Here is a 24,960-nt window from a genome sequence, read left to right as displayed (position 1 = left end):
ATCGCATTTCCAACGCCCCTCCCCCAAGTCCCTCCTCCCTACCTTTTATCTTAGCCTGCTCGGCACACTTTCCTCATTCCTGAAGGGCTCATGCCTGAAACGTCGATTCTCCTGCTCCTTGGATGCTGCCTGACCTGCTGCGCTTTTCCAGCAACACATTTTAAATCAGAGCCATCATGTCTTAGATATGTTTAAAAATACATTACATATATTATTGCTTATATGACACAAAGTTTATGTTCAATGTCTATATTTATCATAGAAAAACAATGAAAACATTTATGATATAAAAGCTATTGCATAGGCAGTCTTGTTAGTTTGACAATAATAGAATCAAATCATAAAATACTTTGAAAAGAATTGCCCTTTGTTCTGCAATCAAATTACCAATGTTTTCAATGAAGCAAAGTAAATCTTAAATTCTTTAAGTAACATTTAATTATTCATTCACCGGCCAAGAGAATTGCTGGCTAGACCAGTATTTATTCCATATTTCTGATTGGAGATCAGAGATACCGACCAGGGCAGTGCCAGCACCAGCAACATCCACCACCGTCCAAACCGACAGGGATCAGCATAAGGTCATCGAGACCCTCTGTCCCAGCTCAGATAGATAGGTTAGGGTGAGCTTCAGGATTGACTGTGCAGGACACTCCCAAGGAAGGGAAGCAGGAAAAGACCAAGGGATTAGCAACTTCTCTCTGTTCCCCCTTGCCCCGTCACCCTGAAATCAACAGCTCTCTATAGTTTTAAACCCACAGTACCAAGTCAGAACTGTAAGGATTAATTGGGGTAGAAGTGAGCTGGCAGATATGTCTCACTTCCTATGATCTGTAACATTAAAACAAACAAAATTTCAATAAAAATCAGAGTTTCCTTTGCCTCAGAAGCATCTGCCTCTTGTGTTTTTCACCACACCTCACTATGTAAGCCCAGTGACAGAACCAGGGAGCTAGTGTACAATAAATCAGCCAGCACTCCCTGCACTTGAGACTTTTACGGATTTACTGAATTCCAATTCCATGATCTGCTGTGGTGTGATGCGAGCCCAAGTCTCCTGGTTATTACCAGTATCTCTGGATTAGCAATTCAGTGATAACACCATTAGGTCAACACTTTCCATTCACTTTTAACATTTTTTTTCGTTTTTTGTTTCAAGATCTTACCCTGACACAGCTTGAGCAGATATCTTTAGCTAAATAATTGCAGAGAATATCTTGCATGTCCTGAGCATGTGTAATTTGCATATTTTCCCCTTGTGGGATCAGTGCACCATTAAGAGTTGATGGATGGAAGAGCAAGTTCCTCTCCTCCAAAGATGCGAAAGCTTTACTTTTACCACGATAAACTAAATAAACTGCAGTTTGAATTATCAAAAGATTTATATTCTGAAAGATTACTAAATGTTAATTTCTATATGAACTATACAAAGTCAATACCTGTCAACAGGAGCACAATCTGTAATATTCCCAATTTCTATGGTCTCCCTGCATAGTTCTCCTAGATGTTCCAACATTCTCAAAATCTCTCTAATATTCCTGGTATTCCAATCCCAGACAACACCATTTTAGGACACCTAACCAACTGTTAGGTCATAAGGCCACAGCTCCCCGAGTTCTCCAGATTCTTTCCAATGTTGATAAATTAATGCATTGAGTAACATAACTTACATAATACCCTTGCTTCATCACAAACAAAGAACATAGAGCTCCTCCAGTTGGTGAAAACTGACAAAGGCTTCCAAATAAATCACTGATAGTCAAGTTGGCAGCTTGGCTCATCTGGTAGCATCTACCCCATATCAGGGTATGTGCACATACAAGTTGTCACTCCTGGTTTTCAGAAAAGGATGGTCTCAAATCCTTTCAAGTGAAATTTTTATTTGAAAAAAATCTGCCTGTTTTAAAAAAAAATTTACCTTTCCATTAACAGAGAAGAAATTGTGGATTTCGGTCTTCTTGCTTAACATTCCTCCAGAAAACAACCCTATCAAGTGCAGTCTGGCTGGTCAAGCTCAATGTGCTTTGTGGAATGTTGATGGTACAGACAAACACTACAAATCAATTTGAAACATTTTGTTTAAAACACTTGAGATATAATTAACAGCATGATAGAGGACAATACAAATGTAAGCATCTATTATGTACCACCACACAGCCAAAACACAAACTCACTGAGATTATTTTGGGATCCATTTTAAAAAGTGTGTAAAGAATATATTTTCAGCGATGACCTAATTATTTGAAACTAAAATGGTGTTAATTCTGCATTACCTGGTTAATTTTATATAGCTTTCTCCCTCCTATTGTGTTAGCAACTTTTCAATTGCATCTGTCACAATGGCTACCCCTTGTCTGGATTAGTGGTGCTGGAAGAGCACAACAGTTCAGGCAGCATCCGAGGATGCTCTTAATGTTATTAACAGTCAGTTTAAATGTCCTCAACAATGCAACTCACTATTATGAATGATTAGCAGAGATAATGTAATCATTCTCCGTGCTGCAAAGTTTTTTTTTTAAAAAATCACTTTCCAAACACTAAAAACTTCATTATTAACATTCTGCACTCATCAGTGAATGAGAAACTCAGAAAACCTTGAACTTGTACCTAATAAAACAGTGCCAGATGTATTTAAAAGAATGAAAGTGAATAAAATAAGCTGTCAACTGTGTTATCTAATTAATTCAATACAGCTCCCTTGGGCTTGTCTCTGCATGAAAAATTTTGCATTAAGGACAAATTCAACGAAGCAGTCCAGAGGCATAACTGAGTACTATCCAGACAGTGCCAGGTTGTTCATAATAATGCTGGGTCAGATTACCAGTGAACATCAGCTTTTTTTCCACGACTCTCAAATAAACACGTCAAACAGAACTTGCATTTAGATAGCACATTTCAGGACCTCAAGATGTTCTGAAGTGTTTTAGAACCATACCATCAGAGTCATACAGCACAGAAACACACCCTTCGGTGCAACTCGTCTATGTCAACTAGACATCCCAATCTGATCTAGTCCCATTTGCCCATATTTGGCCCATATCCCTCTCAACCTTTCCTACTCATAAACCCAACCAAACGTCTTTTAAATGTTGTAATTGTAGCAACTTCCACCACTTTGTAACAATGTCCAAAGAGTGTATGGTCACTTTAATATACAAAGTGTTTTCTGAATTTAAAGTACAGCCAGTATACAAAACTACTAAGAGATTGGCTGTGCCAAAATAGATACATGTGACAAGTGCATACTAAAATGGATACCAGAGTTTCTGACAACAATTCAAATTTAAACAATTAATTTAAATTTATGCCCAGGATACCAAACGCAAACTGAGTTTGCATTTACTGTATTGACAACATCGGACTAATGAGAAGGTACGATGTTGGTGGTATAAAAAGGGGGGGCATTTTGAAAATTAGGCAGAGCAATTGCCATTGAACCGGACAGCAACTGCCATCTGTAGAAATAAACACCTTGCTCTTTTAAAACAAATGTCTCAGAAGGCACTATCAAAAGATACCTTTTACTGCTTTTACAGGAAAGGTAAGACAATGACCTGGAAGGAAGACAGCATAAGAGACTGTACGGACTTAGGGATCAAGTTAATGTAACGCTTAATAATTATGTTATTTTATATGGTTGGAATCAGATAGTGATTAGTAGAAAATGAGGACTGCAGATGCTGGACACCAGAGGCAAAAAGCATGGTGCTGAAAAAACCCTTCATCAGGACTTATACTCTAAATGTTCACTTGCCTGCTCCTTGAATGCTGACTGACCTGCTGTGCCCTTCCAGCGCCACATTTTGAATCAGATAGTGATTAGTTAAACAAAACATGGATTGGATTTTTAATAGTTTTTGTTTAGTGTTCACTGTTGGGTTAGGGAAATAAATTGTTATTTTTTTCTTTAAACAGTGGAAGTCAGGGTTTTTTTTTCCACTCACTTACACTTTTAGCAGATGGCAAGGCAAGCTTTTCTGGAATTTAATTAGCAGAGGGGTTCAACCTTCGCGTTGTAACAACTTCCACTGGCAGGTCGTTCTATACACACCAACCTGTGTGAAAACGTTACCCCTCAGTTTAAAACTATGTCCTTTAGTTTTGAGCTCTCCCACCCTAGAAACTATCCAAAGAGGAGAATGATGGCTCAGTGGTTAGCACAGTTGCCTCACAGCACCAGGGACCCGGGTTCAATACCCTCCTCAGGCGACTGTTTATGTGGAGTTTGCACATTCTCACTGGGCCTACGTGGGGTTTCCTCCAGATGCTCCGGTTTCCTCCCACAATCCAAAGATGTGCAGGTCAGGTGAATTGGCCATATTAAAATTGCCCATATATTGTTCAGGAATGTGCAGGTTAGACGCATTACTCTGGGGCAAACAGAGTAGTAGGGGAATGGGTCTGGGCGGGTTAGTCTTCGGAGAGTTCGTGTGGAGCTGCTTCCATACTGAAGGGATTCTATGATCCTATGATTTTCACAACTACTTGTTCCGATATAGGAAAATATTTCTTAATTCACATGCAAAAATATGTTGGGTTATGCACTTTGCAACAAGCACCTCTGTGTTGTTGATAAGATAGCATTTGTGACATTCCACCGTTCTTTAATGCAGCAATTAGCCCATTTATTTTAAATTCATTAACACCAGCAGCAAGAGAGCAGAGAAGGACATATCACATATTTTACAAAATATCCATGGTCAGCAGATACTTGGTGTTAAAGAAGAAAGTATTAACTATGCTCTTTATTCGTCACTGTAAACTATTATATATGCAAGGATGCATTTTTCTATGATACTGGATAACATTTTCCATAACAAAAGTCATCTAATATCAACGAACAATTTTTCATTTCTGAAAAATGTGCATGATCAGAGCTGAAACTGGTGGGTAATGGAAAACTTCCATACTTTTAAGCCAGGAAATACTGGTTCAAGAAAAAGTTTCAACTTCAAGTTCCAATGCTCCCTTTTGCTCTAATGAGAAATTAATTGTTCACGTCAGCCATTCTGATGGTCGCACTGAGCAAGGCTCCCATGTTACTGCCAACTGTACACAATTTTGGGAAGATTTGGACGTTGCTGCGCAGATTTTGATCAAAACTTTCTTCAAACATCCTTCCAGCTGGAGACTTTTATTACAGTCGAAACTGGATACATAACCTAGTTTTGCACAATTACTAGTGATAATGGGTCTTCAACATCAACAGCTACAAAATACTTGTTGTAGACTTCTTCCTGTGCTATATTATTCTATAACAAAATGAGGAATGCATTTCAGGAACTGCATATGTCCTTTACAAGAAACTTACTCTATTGTTAGTTCAGTTATTGACTAGAATCCATGAAGCAAACCCAGCTATTTTTACCTGCCACAACCTGCTTATTGGGCTGCTAGTCTACTATGCTGTATATTGCCCTGTGTGAATTCAAAAGCTTCTCCACCTTGCAGCCAGCTAGATCATAAATATACAAAATAAGCAGAAATGCATTTTGTTGCTAAAACAATGACAAAAATGTTATGGAGAGATACAAAGCAATGGAAACACAGCTAAGTATCTAAATAACAGCTGTATGAATCAAAGATTAGTAGGCCCATAACACAAATACTAAAAGTTACTCCATCAAAACATTTATTTTGAAGAATGATTTGCTGGGGTTTCTTCGTCTAAAACTTATCAAAAGTAGTCCACGTTTCTTGGAAATGACACGAGTTCCTGTAATGCAATCCTCATTTTGTTAGAGGATAATTCAACATGTGGAACTTGCATTGACTCTTTCAAAACAAAAGTTCAGTCAGTTTCACGTCCGGTTCCTTTCCCATACCCCTGCAATTCTTTTCTCTTTCAAAGATCATCACTGAATCTGCATCTACAATGCAGTCAGGGAGTGCATTTCATTTTGTAAGCCTCCAACTTCTAAGAGGAAGAGTCCATTGGCATTTATTTGAAGAGTATGGAGTAGGATTTTTTGTGTGATGTGGATGGTAAACACTTGCTAATATTAAAGAACAAGGTACACCCACCACTGCATTCACACACACCCAGCAAAATTTGGCAATGTACAAGTCCTGCCCAAGTTGCTTTGCTCTCCACCACATTAGTCCTTCCCAAGAGTTGCAGTATTGAAGTACATGGAAGGACTTCTCCACTTGATATCCAGGAAACACACTGATAAAAGTTAAAAGTTTTCAATTCAAATAGTAGTGATTTTTAATGTTCCAACTCTCCATTACTACCATGTTATGACAAATCCTGTCCTTTACAAGCCTCTTTTGCACTCTGCAAACCAGAAATCCATGAATGATAACATTCATAGAGCAGGTGGTTTCAAGAGTTGCTATGTGGCTATATCAGTCTGCTCAGTAATGGGGCAGAGCCTCTTGCAAAGGTATCAAAGAACACTGAAGAGAAATTCAAAGTTGTGTGTGTTTCAAAGTCAAAGTCAGACTGCCAAAAATGAAGAGCTGCGATCCCTCGTGAAGTTTAAATGAGATTTGATAACTCACCATTTGCTTAACATATTGCTTATGTGATGTGCATTATGAGGTGTTCAGTCATGGTCTATTAGCTATATTTACTGTATATTAATTGAGAGACACAAGTTGTACACAGTGCAATTATATTACTGCTCTATATTTATACAGTAAACGTTTATTGCCGTTTTTCAAAATGATGATATTGTGTGACTTTATTTTCTAGTAAGACCCATGGGATCTCACACTATCTACTTCAACAAAAGAAAAGTTGGTGATTCAGAGATAGATTGTTCCAGATATGTAGCAGTCTTGTTCAAGAAAAATTTCTGTAATCTCTTCCCATTACACTCTTTGACCTCTCTGACCATGGGTGGAACCTTGCAGGATCTGAATTGTGTGAGCCATTGGAGAGATTTGTTGTAGAATCATGCAAGTAGTCCAAGGATGTCTAACTGAAATAGAAATTGCTTGAAAGGTCAGAAGGGTTACTGAAGGGTCTTTGGATCTGAAACATTAACTAATTTTTCTCCACAGACACTGCCAGACCTGCTGAATTTTCCAACAATTTCTGATTATGTGTGTGATTTCCAGAATCTACAGTGCTTTTTTGAAGTCTAACTCACCATTGGAAGCAACTTTTATGCTTTTGTTGAGCAGCTAGGCAAATTTCCTGTTGGACTGCGGCAAATTGCCAATTAAAGGTGGCAGGGTAATAGCTTGCTTAACACTTTAATAATACTACAATTTGCATTAATATTCAGCTTGCCATCTTACCAAACGTGCCAACCAAGCCAAAATGTTCAGAGGTCAACACGAAAGTCAAACAAATATTTGGTGAATTCAGCTCACTGCTTGCTCCAAAAGGACCTTCACATGGACAACAGGCACCAACATCTCAAGGCACGGTCCATAGGCACCAACACACAAACACGTTCACAGACATTGCCATTTGACATATGCCAGCCTCACCAACCAAACAAAAAGGTCAGCTGCTCATGGCAGACAGAATCAAGATCATCTCTTCATAAAGGTTGAGGACTGAATGTTGGGATATCCCAACACCCATCTTGACTCTTTCCATCCTATTGTGGACTCTTTTCCTTCTGGAATATTACAGATGTAGGTATCAGAGATGAAAGTTGCGATACAAGTATTATTGTCAATGCAGGTGGGGAATAGGCAGCGCAGAAGGCATGCAGGGTTAGTGCTGTCAGAGACAAAAACAGAAATTGCTTGAAAAGCTCAGGAGATCTGGCAGCAATTGTGCAGAGAAATCAGAATCAACATTTCGGGTCTAGTGACCATTCCTCAGAATTTCTATTTTTGTTTCTAATTTACAACATCCTCAGATTTTTTTTCTATTTTTACTTAATGCCGTCAGAGGCTGGGTGATAGCAAGTGAGAGATTATGTGCAGACAATAGTAAAAGTAGCACAGTGTACAATTCAGATTGAATAATAAGTATTTGACACTAATGATCCTGTGAAATATTTGCTCTTTTGTCATTAAAAGTAATCATCAGTTCAATATTGAGGCATTCACCAATTTGTTATGTAGTACACACTCGAAGAGTCATAAAATACTGGCCTGACATCCATGTGATAGGCAGCATCATCTGTCATCTATGTGTATTGTTGAATACCCACTAATTATAGACTATTATTAATATAACATTGTGCATGGACTTCAACAACTTGTAAATGCAAACCTTAATGCTTAAGCAAGGTCTTAAATAACTACAAATTCTGAGACACCCTGCAGGTTTAAGCAATAGCACTGGTAATTTCTAACATATATCATTTTCTGATCAGCTGTTATTATTTCTTGTTCCTCTTAATGGTGTGCTTTGTCTGTTAAGTTGATTTTGCTTGGCTCTACGAACATTCTGAAGGATACAAGTCTTATTACTGCAAAAAAAATATATAAACTGCAAAATTATTTCAAAGGTATTACATTTAGCATTAAATGATTGTTGTCATTTTTTTGTCTGCTTACCTTTTGCCAGTCGCTCCAGCCTCTTACCATGTTCTGGAGGTATTGCATACCTAAAATAAATGGAAACAGATCAAATTAGTCTATTTAAATTATAGCACATTTTTAAAAAATTTTAAAAAGTGTTTAAAATTTCTGCTGAACGAACCAGAAGGTTTCAAACACGGGATTGGGTTTGACTGTAGTCCTAAATTAGTTTTTTTTCAGCAAACCAAACAATTATTGACCAGATTGATGCACAAACACAGATCCTCAAATGACCTGTTGTATTGTGGTTTGGGAAACTATAAATATGCAGATTTGACCACAAGTGACTTAAGTTTATTTTTGCCCCTTCGATATTAAATAGAGAAAACTGTGCCTTACAATCAGGCTGAGCTCCATCATTAAGCCCACATTAACCAGGTTTAACATTAATAGAGTTAGTTGGAGATAGTGAGAATCGCAGAAAGTGTGGAGCTGGAAAAAGCACAGATCGAGCAGCATCTGATGAAAGGATCTGACCTGAAATGTCGATTCCCTTGGTCCTCAGATTCTGCTTGACCTACTGTGCTTTTTGCAACTTCACACTTTAACTACATTAACAGAGTTAATACAATGAAAAGAATGGTGAAGCAAAGCAGAGACTACCATATGCTGTATACTGTCATAATTCATATTGCACACTACCAGCTTTTGAGATAGAAAGAAGCAGCCTCCTATTTAATGCCAGCTGCAGTACGTAGAGAAAACAGATAAAGATCACTCAGTAAATGTCTTAATAATTTGCTAGAAATATGGTGAGAGTTGGAAATTACAAGAGTTTTTGATTATATGATACACCACTGTAAGGAGTTGGTAGTTCTTCCAATCTTATGATAAACAGAATGTGCATTATAACACTGACCTCCGAAAACAGGCACAAATCTTCCAAATTATCCATATCTGGGAGAATATTAATAATTAAAATAAAACAAAGAACTGCAGATGCTGACGATCTGAAACAAAATCAGAGATGACTGGAGCAAGTCAGGCAACACCTGGGGAGAAAGGTCACCAGACTCAAAATGTTAACTCTGCTTTCTCTTTACAGATTCTGTTTGAATTTCAAACCTCCAGTTCTTCATTTATGATAAATATCTCACTGCAAAATTTAATTATATGGCACAACTCACTCAAGTTATTCAATGAACTTCAGATCTCAAGATACTGATTACTGCTTGCTTGAAACTGTCACATATTTTGTTACATAATGTATTAGTTTCACAATTGCAAAGAAAAGTTACACAATAGAAAAATTCAAAAGGAATAGACAATCACTTTCAAATTCTGAACTTTGGCTACATTAAATTCCCAGGGATCTAAGATGGCGGCGATCTGAGAAGATCACACTGCAGAGCTTTGCATCGCAGCAGGAGCAGGATGGTCCTTCAACCCACCCAACCCAGGTCATCAGGATTTCTTGGGGCGTTGGAAAGATTGTGGAGCCCCAAGAAACATTTAAAAATTGACTTACCTGTATTTTCAGCTGTCCAGAAATGCCTAAAAAGGGAGGAGGAGCATCTGAGGCCAGGCCTGCAGCAGCCTCTGAGCCGGTTACTCTCCAGAACCTGGTGAACCAGCTCTCAAAATCTCGCAAGATGTTGGGGAAACAGATTGAAGAGAAGCTGGCTCCAGTCTCTCTCATGCTGCAGAAGCATGAGCAGCAGCTGGGAGACCTGGAGAAGAGGACGGATGAGGTGGAGCACAGGGTCACAGTGGTGGAAGCTGATGCCAGTTCATTCAAGGAAGAGATCCAAGCCCTGAAGACGCAGGTTCGTAATTTGCATGACCAAGTGGGTGATCTTGAAAACAGGGGCAGGAGAAAAAACATTTGGCTCATCGGTCTGTCTGAGGGTAAGGAAGGTGAGCGGCCTGCAGAATTTGTTGAAGATTGGCTTCCAAAATTCCTTGACTTGGAGACTGGCATGAGAGGATTGGAGATAGAGAGGACTCACCGGGTTGCAGCACGGAGGTCGGGTGTGGGTCAACGCCCTCGTCTTTTCCTGGTGCAGTTCCATCATTACCGGGATAAGGAGTGTGTCATGGAGGCTTCCAGACTCCAGGGGAAGGATCCAAAGACCCTAATTTACGAGGGGTCTAAGATCATGTTTTTTTCAGGACTTTTCAGCGCGGTGATCCAGAAACGAAAATTGTATGATGGTGTCAAGAAAAGATTGAAGGAGCTTGGGATTCAGTACTCCCTGAGATATCCGGCAGTGCTTCGGATCACCTTAGATGGACCCATGCATCTCTGACACATCGGAGAAGGCAAGAGACTTTGTGGACAAACTAACCTAATTTAAACAATTGTAGTATGTATAAATATTGGATATGTGTTTATTATTCTGTAAAAGAAATGGAGGAAATCCGGTTGGAGCTTTGTTTTTCCCTTTTTTTTTCCTCTATTGATAATAATTTGGTTCAAACTATGTCTGGTGGTGGTTAAGATGTCCATTTTAAATTTCTAAGTTAGGACATACCAAAGGATGGGTGGGGTATTTATTCCCCTTTTTTTTAAAAATAAAAAATTTTTTTTATTCATATTGATATTCTATGGGGTGTTTATTCTTTTTAGCTTGTGCTTGCAATGTGGCTCCAGTTGGGAGAAGTGAAGGTGGTTGAGATGGTTAGATACCTATTTATAGGCAGTTCGGGACGGGTAGTTGCTCCCTCCGGGTAGGGGGTGAGTTTTCCTACTCAGCACTATTGGCGCTTTATATGTTGATTTGTTTTCTGGTTTTTGTTGTTTTTTATTTTTAATAATTTTGTATGTTTGTTAAATCTAGTGGTTTTAGTTTATGTAGTTTTTATATTTGGGTGGACCATGCGACACTAAGACTCAGCAATTTTGTGGTTCGGGTTCCTCCTCCCTGGAATTTAAATGTAATTGCAGAAGATTATGGCTAATGATTTGATTAAATGGTGTACCTGGAATATCAAGGGAAGTCACTCACCAATTAAGAGGAAGGTACTCTTGAATCTTAGAAAGGAGAAGGTGGATATTGCTTTGTTACACGAGATACATTTGGAGGACAAGGAGCATCTGAAATTACAGCAGAATGGTTTTGACTGAGTTTATTTTTCATCATTTAATACCAGAAGTAGGGGAGTGCCTATATTGGTAAGGAAAAATCTCTCATTTAAATTGTTGGAATGTGATAAAGACATGTACGGGAGGGTTTGTAATTTTTAAAGCCTTGATAAATGGGGAAGAATATGGCATTTTAAATGTTTATTGTCCCCCAGCTCATTCTCTTATATTCTTGGTAGATGCTTTTTTTAAACTGATAAGTCTCAAGTCTCGACACATCATTATAGGGGGAGATTTTAACTGCCTCATGGACCCCACAGTAGACAGGTTGCCTAAAGGTCCCTCGATACCCTCTGCACAAACTAAACTGTTATTGGGTTTGTGTGGGGAATTAGGGTTGGTGGACGTCTGGAGGTGTCTCCACCTTACAGGGAGGGATTTCACGTTTTTCTCCAATCCGCACAGATGTCACACGAGGATTGATTTGTTTCTGACCCCTGCGGTAACCCTGGATCTGGTGGCACCCTGTATGATTGGTAATATTGCCATCTCTGATCATGCTCCAGTGTACCTCATGGTTAAAATTAAGGATGTTACAGTGGATTCAAGGTACTGGCGAATGGACCCCTTTATTCTCATGGACAGCAAGTTTGTGGAGTATTTCTGAGGAATTTCAGGCATTCCTAGACATCAACATATGAGCTATCAACCGAGCCTCTGTTCTCTGGGAAACTGCCAAAGCTTACGCCAGAGGGTTAGTTATTTCATATTCCACAAGTAGGAAGCAGCAGAAGGGTGAGCAGCAATGTCTCCTTGAAACACGGCTGAAGGCAGCCGAGAAGGCCTATTTTGACAGACCCTCGTTGGTCAAACTACAGAGGATTACGGCACTGCAGTCTGCACTAAATTCCATGCTCACGCAGACGGCAAAGAAGGAGCTGACTTTTGCAAAGCAAAGATTATACGAGCATGGTGACAAGCTAGGCAAATACTTTGCATACCTTGCCAGAAAGAGAAGTGCCCCATAAACCATTACAGCAATTAGGGAAGGGTCTGGAAACCTAAAATGTGATTCTAAAAAGATGAATGTGGCGTTCCAGAGATTCTACTCTAAATTATATCAGTCCGAGAATTGTGAAGAGGGGCAGGCCAAAATGGAATCCTTTTTTAGAGATGTGAAGCTCCCGGGTGTGACTCCCGAACAACAGACCTTTCTCAATGCCCCATTATCAGAGCAAGAAGTGCAGGAAGCTGTGAGGCAGCTTCAGAGTGGAAAGGCACCCGGTCCTGATGGACTTCCCAGTGAATTCTATAAGGAACTTATAAGTATACGGTCAGGCCCGATGCTGAATATGTTTAATGATTCATACAGTCATGTTTGTCTCCCACCATCTCGGAGAGAGGTCAATATTTCACTTATCCTTAAAAAAGGGAAAGATCCGGAAGACTGTGCTTCATACAGGCCCATCTCGCTCTTAAATGTGGACTTAAAGATCCTCTCTAAGGCTCTTGGGTTAGGGCTGGAGACTGTGGGAGGAGGAACTGTGAATGTATGAGTGTTTTGTTTGGCTGGGCGGAGTTATTACTATTTATTTGTTTGTTGTTAGGTATTTATTTAGTTAGTTAAATAGCTAGTTTAGGGTTTTTTTTTTAATTTTATACTTCTCATATATGTTTATACATTCGTATAGGAGGGTGGGTTGGGGGAAGTTTTTTTATTATTTGGGTTTAGTTTTGTACTATTTTTGTACTGCTTTGAATTGTTTTGTATTTGTTGTAATATTTAAAAATCTATTTTTCTTAACTAAAACTAAAGTGATTATACCTGAACATCTTTTATAGGCTGGTCATATCTTACAATCAGCTATCCATTCTAATGAAAATAATGTCAAATAATAATATGGATTACAAATATGGAGAACTAAATGCTACCTGGTAAAGTTCAAACAATATAACAGGCATTCTCTGAAAACAGAGAATCCAAGTTCCTTTGAGAAACTGATATAATTAACACATCGCATCCCAAGGTGAAATAGTCATTCTGCTTGAATTAGGTTTAAGGTCCAAAGGTCAGACTGTCAGCGATAACCAGTTCCTTTACTTGGTTCTCCTTGAGCTCCTAACATTTGTTACCGTAGACTGATTAAGATGCCTCCTGGGAAATTATGTAAAGTTGCTTATATCCTAGTGGATTTCAGAGCTGGTTTCTGTCATTGCACTGTGAAAAGCTAATCCTTTATCACTTCAAAAAAGAACAGGTCTACTTATCCAGAAGCAGACAAGAGAACTGGATTTTGCAGTGTTAATGTCAGGAGCAGCTACCAGGCACCAATCTCTGACCTAAAACAATTGTCAGTATAAAAGCAGCTGAAGACTTCCAAATACAGATTGCAATAATCCCGAATACATCAAGCTGATCCTCTCAAGAGCCAGGCTGCTCTGAATACAAATAAATGACTTGCTTGCATCAAAAAAATAGAATACCCCTCTCAGGCAAAGCTGAAATAGTCTGTTGAAAGAGCTATAGTATTTTAGTCATTTTACATAACTGAATTCTGAAAATAAGCACGAAAAAATATAAGTGAATAGAAAAGAAACTCCTGTCTAAAACAAAATCAGATTGTTAGCTTAAAGGGTTGCTGTAATAAAAAGTATCCAGTTACTCTTCACTAGAATATTTCTCAATTCCTCTTGAATGGCTATTGTCAAGGGAAAATTGCACACTTGCAGATTTCATTCAAGATATTTAACTTCTGCTCACTGTCAAAGAATTTCTTTCCATACAAATCACAATGCAACTTTGTAGAGATATCTGGTACTGAACTAGTTCACAGAAAAACATGATATTTAATGAAACATATCATGAACCCCGACCTAAACTCCTAAATTTCTGAAAGCAAAATGACTGCCTTGCAAGCTTTAAGCTACACTAGAGGTTCATGAAATTTAGACAGAATGGACCAACAATGTCAATAGTTATTTCAGCAACCAGTATCACTGCTGATCTTTTCATTGTTTCCTCTGCAGATACAAAATCAAACAAGTTTGACAAGCTTCTCTACTATTGCCAGATTTGAACCAAAGTCTACAACATGCCATCTTGTCTACCTGTCACAGATGCATGATATGTTACCTTAAAGCCAGGCCACAAGGCCCATGGCATGGAATAAATGGATAAGTTGAGGTTCCTCTTGGCCTGGACAAAGTGTAACCAACCTAACTCACCTGAGTTCATGTTTTTCAACATATTTTCAAAGAATCAAAATGGTATTTAATCAGACAAATGCGACATACTATGTAGATGCAGTTTTATAAAAAGTACAACCAGTTTTCCTGGAAAATGCTTAATCATAGCAAGTGAGCAATATATCAAAAGAAGGAATGCTTAATCATAGCAAGTAACCAATATATCAAAAGAAGGAATGTAAAATTATACAAAATATGAGGGGTACATTCAGCTTATTGATCCTGCTCTGCCACTTAAATCAGAACATGGGTGGTCCTCAACTTGATTGCCATTTTCTCTTGCTGCCTTCAGAATTTTAATAGCTAACGATTTATCAAATTTCTGATATGAACATACTCAAACAGTGAGCATTCACTGCCCTCTGGTTGGAGAATTCCAAAGATCTAACACTGCATCTGCTGGTTCTAGTCCCTACTCATTTAGGGAAAACATTCTTTTCTGCATTAACGCTACCAGATCCTCTTAAGTATTTTGTATGTTTCAATGAAAATCACCCCTCATTCTTCAAACTCTATGGGAACAGATGCATTTGCTATTCTACAACTGCAGACAGACAGACACAGACAGAGGCACACACACGCACAGATAGCAGTGGTTAGCACTGCTGCCTCACAGCAACAGGGAAACAGGTTCGATTCCACCTTCTGTGCAAACTCCACACAGGCAGTTGCCATTTTCCCCGTCCACCTGGGTTTCCTCCAAGTCAAACGATGCGTTATTTAGGTGGATTGGCAATGCTAAATTGCCCATACTGTCCAGAGATGTGCAGGCTACATGGATTAGTCAGGATAATTACAGGGGTAGGATTGGAGGATGGGTCTGAATGCAATGCTCTTCCGAGGGTCAGTGTGGATTAGATGAGCTGTATAGCCTGCTTCCACATCGGATCCATGCAATGATTCAACATCACTGCAAGGGAGTCTGCAATTGCCAGCACCAGAAAGAAATTCCTTGCATTTCCTCAGTTTCCAGAGAAATTCTGTTCCCATGTCAGACTCTGCACTGAGTTTAATAAATTTACCTCTCAATTATTTGGTTTTAATACCCAATTTATAGAGTGCACACAAACCCAGGAGACTTTTCAGAAGCAGCATTCACTGTTTGAACTTTACGCAGAAGTGGGACAGCAAGTGAGTATGAAGTAGTGATGAGAGAATATGAATGTGCAGCAGTGATAAGAGACAGTGAGTGTGCAGCAATGAAGAGGAACAGTGAAAAAGCAGAAAATGTGGTAGTGATGGATAAGCAGAAACAGCAATACACAACAAGGACATGAGCATTACTAACTTTTGGTTTCAGCACAAAGAGATTCAGTGCTAGAGAATGCAGGCTCTGTCCCCTCAATCTTTCCTCTTAGGATCATACCATCAGCCCAAGAATCTAAACTATTGTATATTTGATGCACGTCTTCTACATCATGCATGTCATTCTTTTGGTAATACCAAAACTAGACAATACTTCAAGTGCGCAAAATTGCTATGGAATTGCAGCAAGACATTCTTACTTCTGCACTCAAATCTACCTGTAATAAAAACCAAGAGAGGAGGAACAACATGGTGACTCAGTGGTCACAAATGCTACTTCACACCACCAGGAACCCAGGTTCGATTCCAGACTCGAGTGACTGTCTGCATGGAGTTTGCACATTGTCCCCATGTCTACTTGGGTTTTTGCCATGTACTCCAGTTTCCTCCCATTGTCTGAAGATGTAAAGGTTAGGTGGATTAGCCATGCTAAATTGCCTAAAGTGTCCAGGGATGCATACGTTAGGGACATTAGCCATGGGAAATGCAGGGTTACGGAGACAGGTCTGGATGCTCTTCAGAGGGTTGGTGTGGACCTATTGGGCCGACTGGCCTGTTTCTACACTGTGGGGATCTTACTCGATATGAACATGTAGGCTTACTACAAACTTTGATATGAACGGGCTCACTGCTAAAGAATATTGAAAATTCTAGTAGCTGATGGGAATGGAAGACAATAATTTGTTGAATACACTCATTCAGAAAAACACTTTTTGTAATACTGAGCAAAACAAAGGGACACCTTTGCTGATAAATCCCGAGAGAGGGAAAATCATTAACATTAATCCTAATTAGGAGTTATGCTTACAAATTAATCAAGCACAGAAAAATTCCACACTTTTACTCCTAGATCCACTTGTAACACAAATGCTCATCTTTAAAGTTATTGTTAATAAGGCAGCAGTGCATTTGTAATAGTTAATTATTGTAAAATAAGTACAATTGCTGAACAGATGGAAAAATATTAATATGCAAATTTTTAAAAATTCTTCAATGGGTTGTGCGTGATTAGAAAAACAATCAACTGACAAGAAAAGGACAATTAAAGTATTTATCAGAAATGCTATTGTTATTTAGGACCACAAATAGAACCTTTGTTTTATTCATTCTTGGGATGTGGGGTGCTGGCTGGGCCAGCTTTTATTGCCCATCCCTAGTTACCCTTGAGAAGATGGAAGCTACCTGCTTTCATGAACTACTGTATCTCGAGTACAGCATGAAAACAGACCTTTTGGTCCAACTCACCCATGCCGACCAGATATCATAACCTAATTTAGTCCCATTTGCCAGCACTTGGCTCATATCCCTCTAAACCCTTCCTATTCATATACCCATCCAGCTGTCTTTTGAATGATGTAATTTTACCAGCCTCCACCACTTCCTCTGGCAGCTCATTCCATTCAAGCACCACCCTCTGCATGAAAAGGTTGCCCCTAAGGTCCCTTTTATATCTTTCCCCTCTGGAACACCCACAGGATGTTAAGGCAGCTCCAGAATACTGACCTCGGCCTACTCACCATTTTGGAATAAAGTGAATTGAACCTGAGCTAGATTTTGAATGTAACAAGGCAAGTGCAGGCGATAAGTGCCAGCAAGCTGCTCAGTCATTTTCAACTATTCAAATCTTCTCTCTTCAACTGCATACACAGCAGGAAAAAAATCTAAATTTCCAATCTCACGAATAGTTTCAATTTTAACAAAAACTGGCTCCAATTTATCAGTTTTAACAATGCCTTGCTGAAACTTTTAAAACTCTGACATTGTATTGTCTTAGAATGGAGCATCTGGCTTTTTCTTAAACTACAATTTTTATATTTAATACACCTTGTAAACAAAGCAAATAATTTAACAGATTTTAAATCTTTTTTTTTATTTCTTGGCCTTGGTTTAGGTCAAACTGCAGTATGTTTTAGTTTTGCAACAAACGGGTAAACATCCACAAATTTGGCAATCTTTTTGCCAGATAATTTCACTTAGCTCTGGGAATATTCGATGATCATTCGGTCTTTCATGAATAATGAACTTGACCTGAAATTGACTAGCATTTGGTGAAATAAAACAATAAATTAAATTACTCCTCATTCATGAGATAGCAGGTAGCTCCATTAAATTGCTCTCCATCATATTACGCCAAAAACTCTCAAGCACAGCCTGACAGGAAATAACAACTTTTCTGGGAAGTCAGTTTTGTGCAGACACAAGCTACAACACTTCCCTCACTAACTTCATGAATATGTTGACAAACTTTAACGTAAACCTCCAGCAGGAGCACTTCATTATGCAGGATCAAGTAGTAGCCCCTCCCACTTGAATACATACAATAAGCTGGCACTGGACTGCTTGGGACTGTCTAATGGTGATCAGGCAACACTTCAACAGTCTGGAAGCTGAGATAACAGACAACGATGTTCAGACCCATGCAATTTAATAGTCTCACTGACTGCGTTAATCTTATGGTTACAACTAGCAATTACCAATTGTAAATAAGGTAATGCTGTATTGTTGAAATAGATTATTATATCAATCACAAAAGCCATGGAACAAGAAATTAGTTTTCATTCTAACTCAAATTCTTTCAAGTCAAACATACCTTATTTCATTTCTAATATCATTAAGCCCTATTAATCCAGAGAAGCTCTGTGTGTTTCAGATTTTATAATAGCCACCTTTAACCCATTTTTTAATATCTTAATCACAAAAATACAAGCAACATTATTTCCCCTTCCTTTGTTAGTAAGGGCTTAGAACATTCATTATTGAAAGATTACCTTGGTCATTCTGTATAAAGCTGCAACCAACAGTTTTTCTTATGACTCACTAATAAGAGAAAGGAAGGAGTCAGGAGGAAATAAATGAAATGTAAACTCCAAAACTTCAAAACACAGGAAACTTCCCTGAATGAAGTATAAACTGTAGATCAGGAAACAGTTTAAGAACAGACATGATATGCACAAATGGTGCCATCCAGTGTGCAGGGAGACAATGCATGTTTGTGCTTCCTTCTGTTCAGCTGTTCTTCATTATATTCATCTGTAATTTTTGTACCACTGAGAGCAGTGATTTTATATGAAATGCTAACCTGCCTAAAGATGACCAATATTTGTCTGCCGCTTGTCAAACATTCTCCAACAAGGCTCTCACAAGAAGAGTAGCAACATTACTCAGAGCTCCGGTCACTGGTGGAAATGTATTCTAGCATCAGTTACCAGCTCAAGGAAAGCAACTACATCTCAGAGAAAGATTCAAAAAGATTCAATCAAGTCTCAGCATAATACACACAATTACATTTAATTTTCAACATAGAAACAAGTTAGTTAGGTCAACACATCTGTGCCACTTACCCTCAATGCATTCCTTACTCCACCCTACTTCATCGATATCTACCTGTACGCACTGTAGTTCCACTCCTTCCTCTCTCCTGCTTATCGGTTTCTCTTTAACAGCATGAATTCCACCTCAAGTTCAACATTCTCACCACTATGGATAAATGCATTTTTCTTGAATTTTTTTCTAATTGGATTTAATAGTGACCTTCATATTTATGGACTCGAGCTTTGGATTTCCCCAAAGTGGAAACTGTTTAATAAAGCTCTTCATAATTTTAAAGACCTTTTTTAGGTCATTCCTTAGTCTTCTCCCCTCCAGAGAAAAGAACATCACTCTTGTCTTAAACATTATAAAACGTACCCAGTTCAGTAACATCCTTCTAAAATTATTTTAATATCTTCCTTAAGGTCCCTTTCCACTGATATGAAAATTAAATGCCAAGGTGATGGGAATGTAAGCTGCAAGAAGGACACAAAGACTACAAATTGATATAGAAGGGTTAAGCACCTGGGTCCGAAGTTAGCAAATAGTATACTGCAGTACTTGTAAAGTTATACATTTCAGGAGTAAGAACAAAAAAAATCAATTTTTTTTTAAATGGTGTGAAATATAAAACATTAACATTTAGACAGGTTTGTGCAGACTAGTATAAGGAATAAGGAATAAGGAAAGCTGGCATGTAATTGAGAAGGCAAACAGCATTTTGGCTTTTAAGGTTAGAGAATCAACAGCAAACTGAGAAAGTGAGGACTGCAGATACTGGAGAATCAGAGTCAAAAAGGGTAATACTGGAAAAGCACAGCAGCTCAGGCAGCATCCAAGGAGCAGGAGTCTCGACGTTTCAGGCATCAGCCCTTCATCCTGAAGAGCTTATGCCCGAAACATTGATTCTCCTGCTCCTCAGATGCTACCTGGCCTGCTGTCCTTTTCCAGCATTACCCTTTTTGATACAATCAACAGTATATAAAAAAAAGAAAGTCTTGCCATAACTATTTTTAAGCATTTTAATGACACTACATTTTGAGCACGGTCTGTTACTTTGGTCTCTATATCGATGGAAGGATAAATTTCAGTTAGTGATGGTACAGCAAAGCTCATTATATTAATCTTTACCGAAGTAAGTGATCTTACTGAAAGGTGGGCACTGCATTTCCCTGGGGTAGGGCCAGGGGTCAGTGCATCTGGACAAGAGGTTGATCAATTTTTTTTTGAGAAAAGAGCCTATTCCATCATTCAAAGGGCTGTGATTCTTTGGAATTCCTGGAATCCAGAAGACTCCAGATGCTCAGTTATTAGGTATATTCAAGGCTTAGATAGATTTTTGGTCTGGGATATGAAAAGTGGGCAGAAAATTACAGTTTGGATAGAAGATCAATCATGATCATAATGACTGGCAGAGAAAGTGCAATGGATTCTTGCTAATTCTCAGGTTCATACTTTCTAGAATTGAGACAGCTTCAATTCTAGAAATTGAAGCTGTCTACCCAGCTTCACACAAACTTAGCATACCCTCCCTGTTTTCCACATTTATTGCTCCAGAAAAGAACCCAGTTCTTTGTTTGCAGTTTTCATGGCCCTATTAAATTGAGACAATACTCTACAGATTTTCTCAAACATACTAATTATCCACAAAATACCCGAAAATGAAATGGCACCAACATTGAAAGAGTTTCTGAAATGAAATCGTAACAGTCCTTTCTGCTACTTAATATTAATATTGCCTAAAATGAAGAAATTCTACAGGCTTCCAGGAAAACAAAAAAACACTTTCATTATTAAAGTGATTTTTACTAAACCCTTGCAAGGTAAATCAGCTTTAACTTTGTCAAATCTATGCACGCTTAACCGGGCATAACCGCCCAGACGTGCTTTCACTTGCTGCACTCTTTCCTATTTTGCACAATGAAGTAGCTGATTTTTTCCCCACAAGCTAAACATACAGAATTAAGAACTGGAGCATTCCATGAAAAAAGGATTTAGTGCAGGTCACAGCACAAGCTTATAATTTACAATATCTGATCAAAGACGAGATATAAATTTTGCCCTCAAGTCTTCACACATGTTTTATGGCAATAAGTATATGCGTGTGGTCAGCATTAGTAAAGAAACGGGGAGGAGGGGTTTCTCATTATTTAGTTCCATTCAGACTTACCAAGGCCACTCTGTGTCAAGGTCTACTTTTATCTGTTCTGAGGCAATTTGCCTGCAGCAGTATATCAAAAGTACTTCCTTCTCTTCCCCCCTTCACTTAAAGATTCATAAACTTGCGGTCAAGTTGAAGGTTTTTTTTTCTGCTAACTGAAGTTAACATTTTTCTTTAAAAATAAGGTTATGAAGAAAGCAAACATTCATAGACGAAGAATTCGCATTCAAATGAACTGAAATTCCAGTGTGTTGCAAGACAGAGGGTCAGGTTGAGGGAATAAAAGAAGAATTATTGACCTCCAGGAGCAAATAGGTTCCTACATGCTCTACACAATATTATTTTCTCCACAAGTACCAAGTTGAATACATTAAAGCATTTTCATAGAACAAGCATTTCTTGTACAGTTAGACTATTTCATATTATTGTTTTTTTAGAGTTTCTGTGGTACAAGCTCTATATTAAAAAATTAAAACAAAATGCAAACACTGATTATTGTGTTTTCCCTTCCCATCTTTCCAATGTGTTAAGGATTAAAACTAATCCCTGGTATAGAATTCTGGATTACCTATTTTTGGTGCACTTTGTACTGTACTCAGATCATAGTGCAAACTGCACATATGCAGACATTTCCAACAAACAAGATGGACAGAGTATGATCGGCTTAGCCACCTTGGCTTTGTTTTTCTATTGTCTTCAACTCTTGAAACACTAACTATCTGTATAGTTAGCCTGAGAATGCTCACAAGAGAATGAAGGGAAAATAAATAGTTTTAACTCAATATATCTTTGGCTTCGTTCAAAGAGAACATTGTCACCCGAATGTTATGGCTTAAATTTAACTTATTTCAAGTAACTGGATGGAAAAAGGAAGTTGGCCACTAGATGAAAACAAATTATTATGCCACTGAAGACCTATACTACTATAGACAAAATACAATGTGGTTTAAGTCCCAAATTGCTTCTGGATCAATTATGACAAATTATTGCAAGGAGAAGAGAAACTTCTACTAACACAGCAGTCAAATAAGGACCCAAAAAGTGGAAACCAGTCAAATAATTTAATTGTTAAATTATTTACTGTTCTTCATGCAAAAAGCCTTTTTGATTCACTATCAAATAGTACAAATAAAAAACTAAAAATTCAGCAGGTAATTTCCTTTGTCTATCTTTTCTTACTCCCACTCTGGGTAGGGATTCTGTTATTTCAGTTATTTGCAAATCTATTTGTTTCTTTAATATTTTCCTGATGAAAAGGGCCTTTGTTATTTACCAATCTTCTGCTTTCCTTTCCATAATTAGAGTATTGCAATTTGTTTTGCTTCCTAGTTCTTCTTGATTCAGCTAATGCACTTATTTTTTAGTTCAGAAGACAGACATTGACTTAAAAATGAAGGTCTTTTATTTTAAACCAATGCTGACTGACGAGGCATCTCTATTTGAATTCCTCCAATCAAGTTTCCTAACCTGCCTCTCTTATCAAAATCACAGGTGCACGCCATGTCTCTTCTACTTCCAATATTTTTTCCAGATTTGGCCACATCATCCTCCTCGAACACTTGCCACTGCAATCCAACTACGTGGGAAAGCATTCATACTGTTCCATTTTCATCTATCATAGGCTGAAAGATGCATTTTGATTCAATTTCATTTTTGGGACCAATCTCCAATTCGCGCTTTTAAATTGAAATTTTTTTTTCACCACTTCCAATGTTTCTCAAAAAATGGTCTGTTTCTTATTCTGTAACTAAAAACTTTTATCCTTCAAAGTTAAATTATAGCTGTTTGCTGTATGTGACACTAGGAGTCCTTTTTTGTTTCAATATTTTTAATTAACTTGCATCCAATTTTTTCCAAAGATTAATTGAATTTTAAGGGAGAATACACTGAGCGAGCCTCCATTCCAACAATTCCATTGTACTTACATTGCTGCTTTAACTAAACACCTCACAACTAAACAGCAGAAAATTCAAAAGGTGGTGATTTTAATGAGTCAATTCACGTTGAACAGACACAGATGCACAAACAGATCTTAAGGTACTGAACTTCAGCTGTTAGTCAAAAGTTTCAATCTTGTATTTGATAAGAGTCCTTTGAAGTGCTATTTCTAACCAAGTCATGTACATCAGAAGAAGCCAATTTCACAGTGGCTGCACAGAGGTTGTACAAACAGCCGATGTGTATTTTAACATGCTATAATTACCCAAAAGCAAAGACAAGAAATTTAAAATGCATAATTTCTTGCTCATACTGAAAGTTCACCCATGTGAATAAACTCGTCCTGATGACTGCTGACATGCATAAAATGTCATCATTGCAAATGCAAGGGCATATTCCAGTAATGATAACTTTAGGATTTTTTTTGTGACAAACGTACACTGCCTGAGCTTCCCAAAGTGTTGATCAATCATCTTACAATAAAAGCAGTCAATCACTGAATAGCATATTCAGTCAAGAGCCACAACCTTGGTGCTACATGCTGTAACGGAAGTAACAGTAAGAATAGTGTCCACTTCAGTCTTTTTCTACAAAAATAAAAAACAAACTCTAAATCATCAAAATAGCTTAAGATCACTAGCTGCAGTGTGCATTCCAGCAAGGCAGTATATATCTAATTTATACAACCTGTCCTCAAATAGCCCAGTAATGGTCTTGTGTATGCTTAAGGCCTTTCTAAGGTTTGGATTTTTAAAACAGGTTACGCTCACCTTCAATTTGCTGCCACTGGTTCAGCACCGATGCTCGGACACGCAACCAGTGGTGGCCACTATAGACTCTTTAGAATTAATTAAGAAGCCTCTTAAGACTCACCAGTTCACATATCAACTGAAATTTCAACATCCAGGCCACAGTAGGTAGGACAAATTACATGAGGGACTCTCCATCATCTTCTCCCCAACCCCCAAATTCATAATGGCTATGTGACTGGTGCAGTCACTGGCAACCCCCTGGATCATAGCGAGACAGTTGTGGCATGTTAAACAAACTAACTGTTCCTATCTCATCTGATAGATTGCTGATCTGAATGTTGGAGGGTCTCCAACTGACACTCTAGATTTGACAGCTTGAACACTGTCCCTGATTGGATGCAGGGACTGCTCCTGACCTTCAATTAGCTACAGCATCAGAAATTTGAGTGGCTGAGAGTAAAGAACCAGAAATTAGAATTAAATCCTGCATCCAATTCAAACACCAATTAAAATTTCAGTGTAAGTTTACATTTGAACTGCTGAGAAAGTACATGTTCTCAATGTAATACTATGGTGCCCAATTACAAACCTTCAGAAATATTGCCATAGGACATCAGTTTAACTTGCATATAACACCTTTAATCTTGGAGAAATGGCCCACAATAATTTGCAGGTGTGTTATCTCCTAAAACGCGATGCTGACTCACACAAGGAGCTATTTGTAACAG

General features: G+C 38.2%; 1 protein-coding gene across 9 annotated transcripts in view; it reads right to left on the bottom strand.

The window, feature by feature from the left end:
• The window catches only part of kdm4b (lysine (K)-specific demethylase 4B), a 479,312-nt gene that overhangs the window by 307,074 nt on the left and 147,278 nt on the right, over nt 1–24,960 (bottom strand). For 6 of the 9 annotated variants that reach the window (XM_043720923.1, XM_043720917.1, XM_043720921.1 and 3 more), the window contains one exon: nt 8,473–8,522. In XM_043720923.1, the coding sequence (XP_043576858.1) occupies nt 8,473–8,522 (50 nt within the window). Of the gene's footprint in view, nt 1–1,910; nt 2,054–6,645; nt 6,930–8,295; nt 8,385–8,472; nt 8,523–24,960 lie in introns of those variants that run through there. The other 3 variants (XM_043720922.1, XM_043720924.1, XM_043720925.1) reach the window with 3 other exon arrangements.

Source organism: Chiloscyllium plagiosum, chromosome 31 (assembly GCF_004010195.1).
Source record: "Chiloscyllium plagiosum isolate BGI_BamShark_2017 chromosome 31, ASM401019v2, whole genome shotgun sequence".
NCBI classification, from domain to species: Eukaryota; Metazoa; Chordata; class Chondrichthyes; order Orectolobiformes; family Hemiscylliidae; genus Chiloscyllium; species Chiloscyllium plagiosum.
The sequence above is the reverse complement of the archived record's forward strand: the minus strand, read 5'-3'. Positions and strand labels throughout refer to the sequence as shown.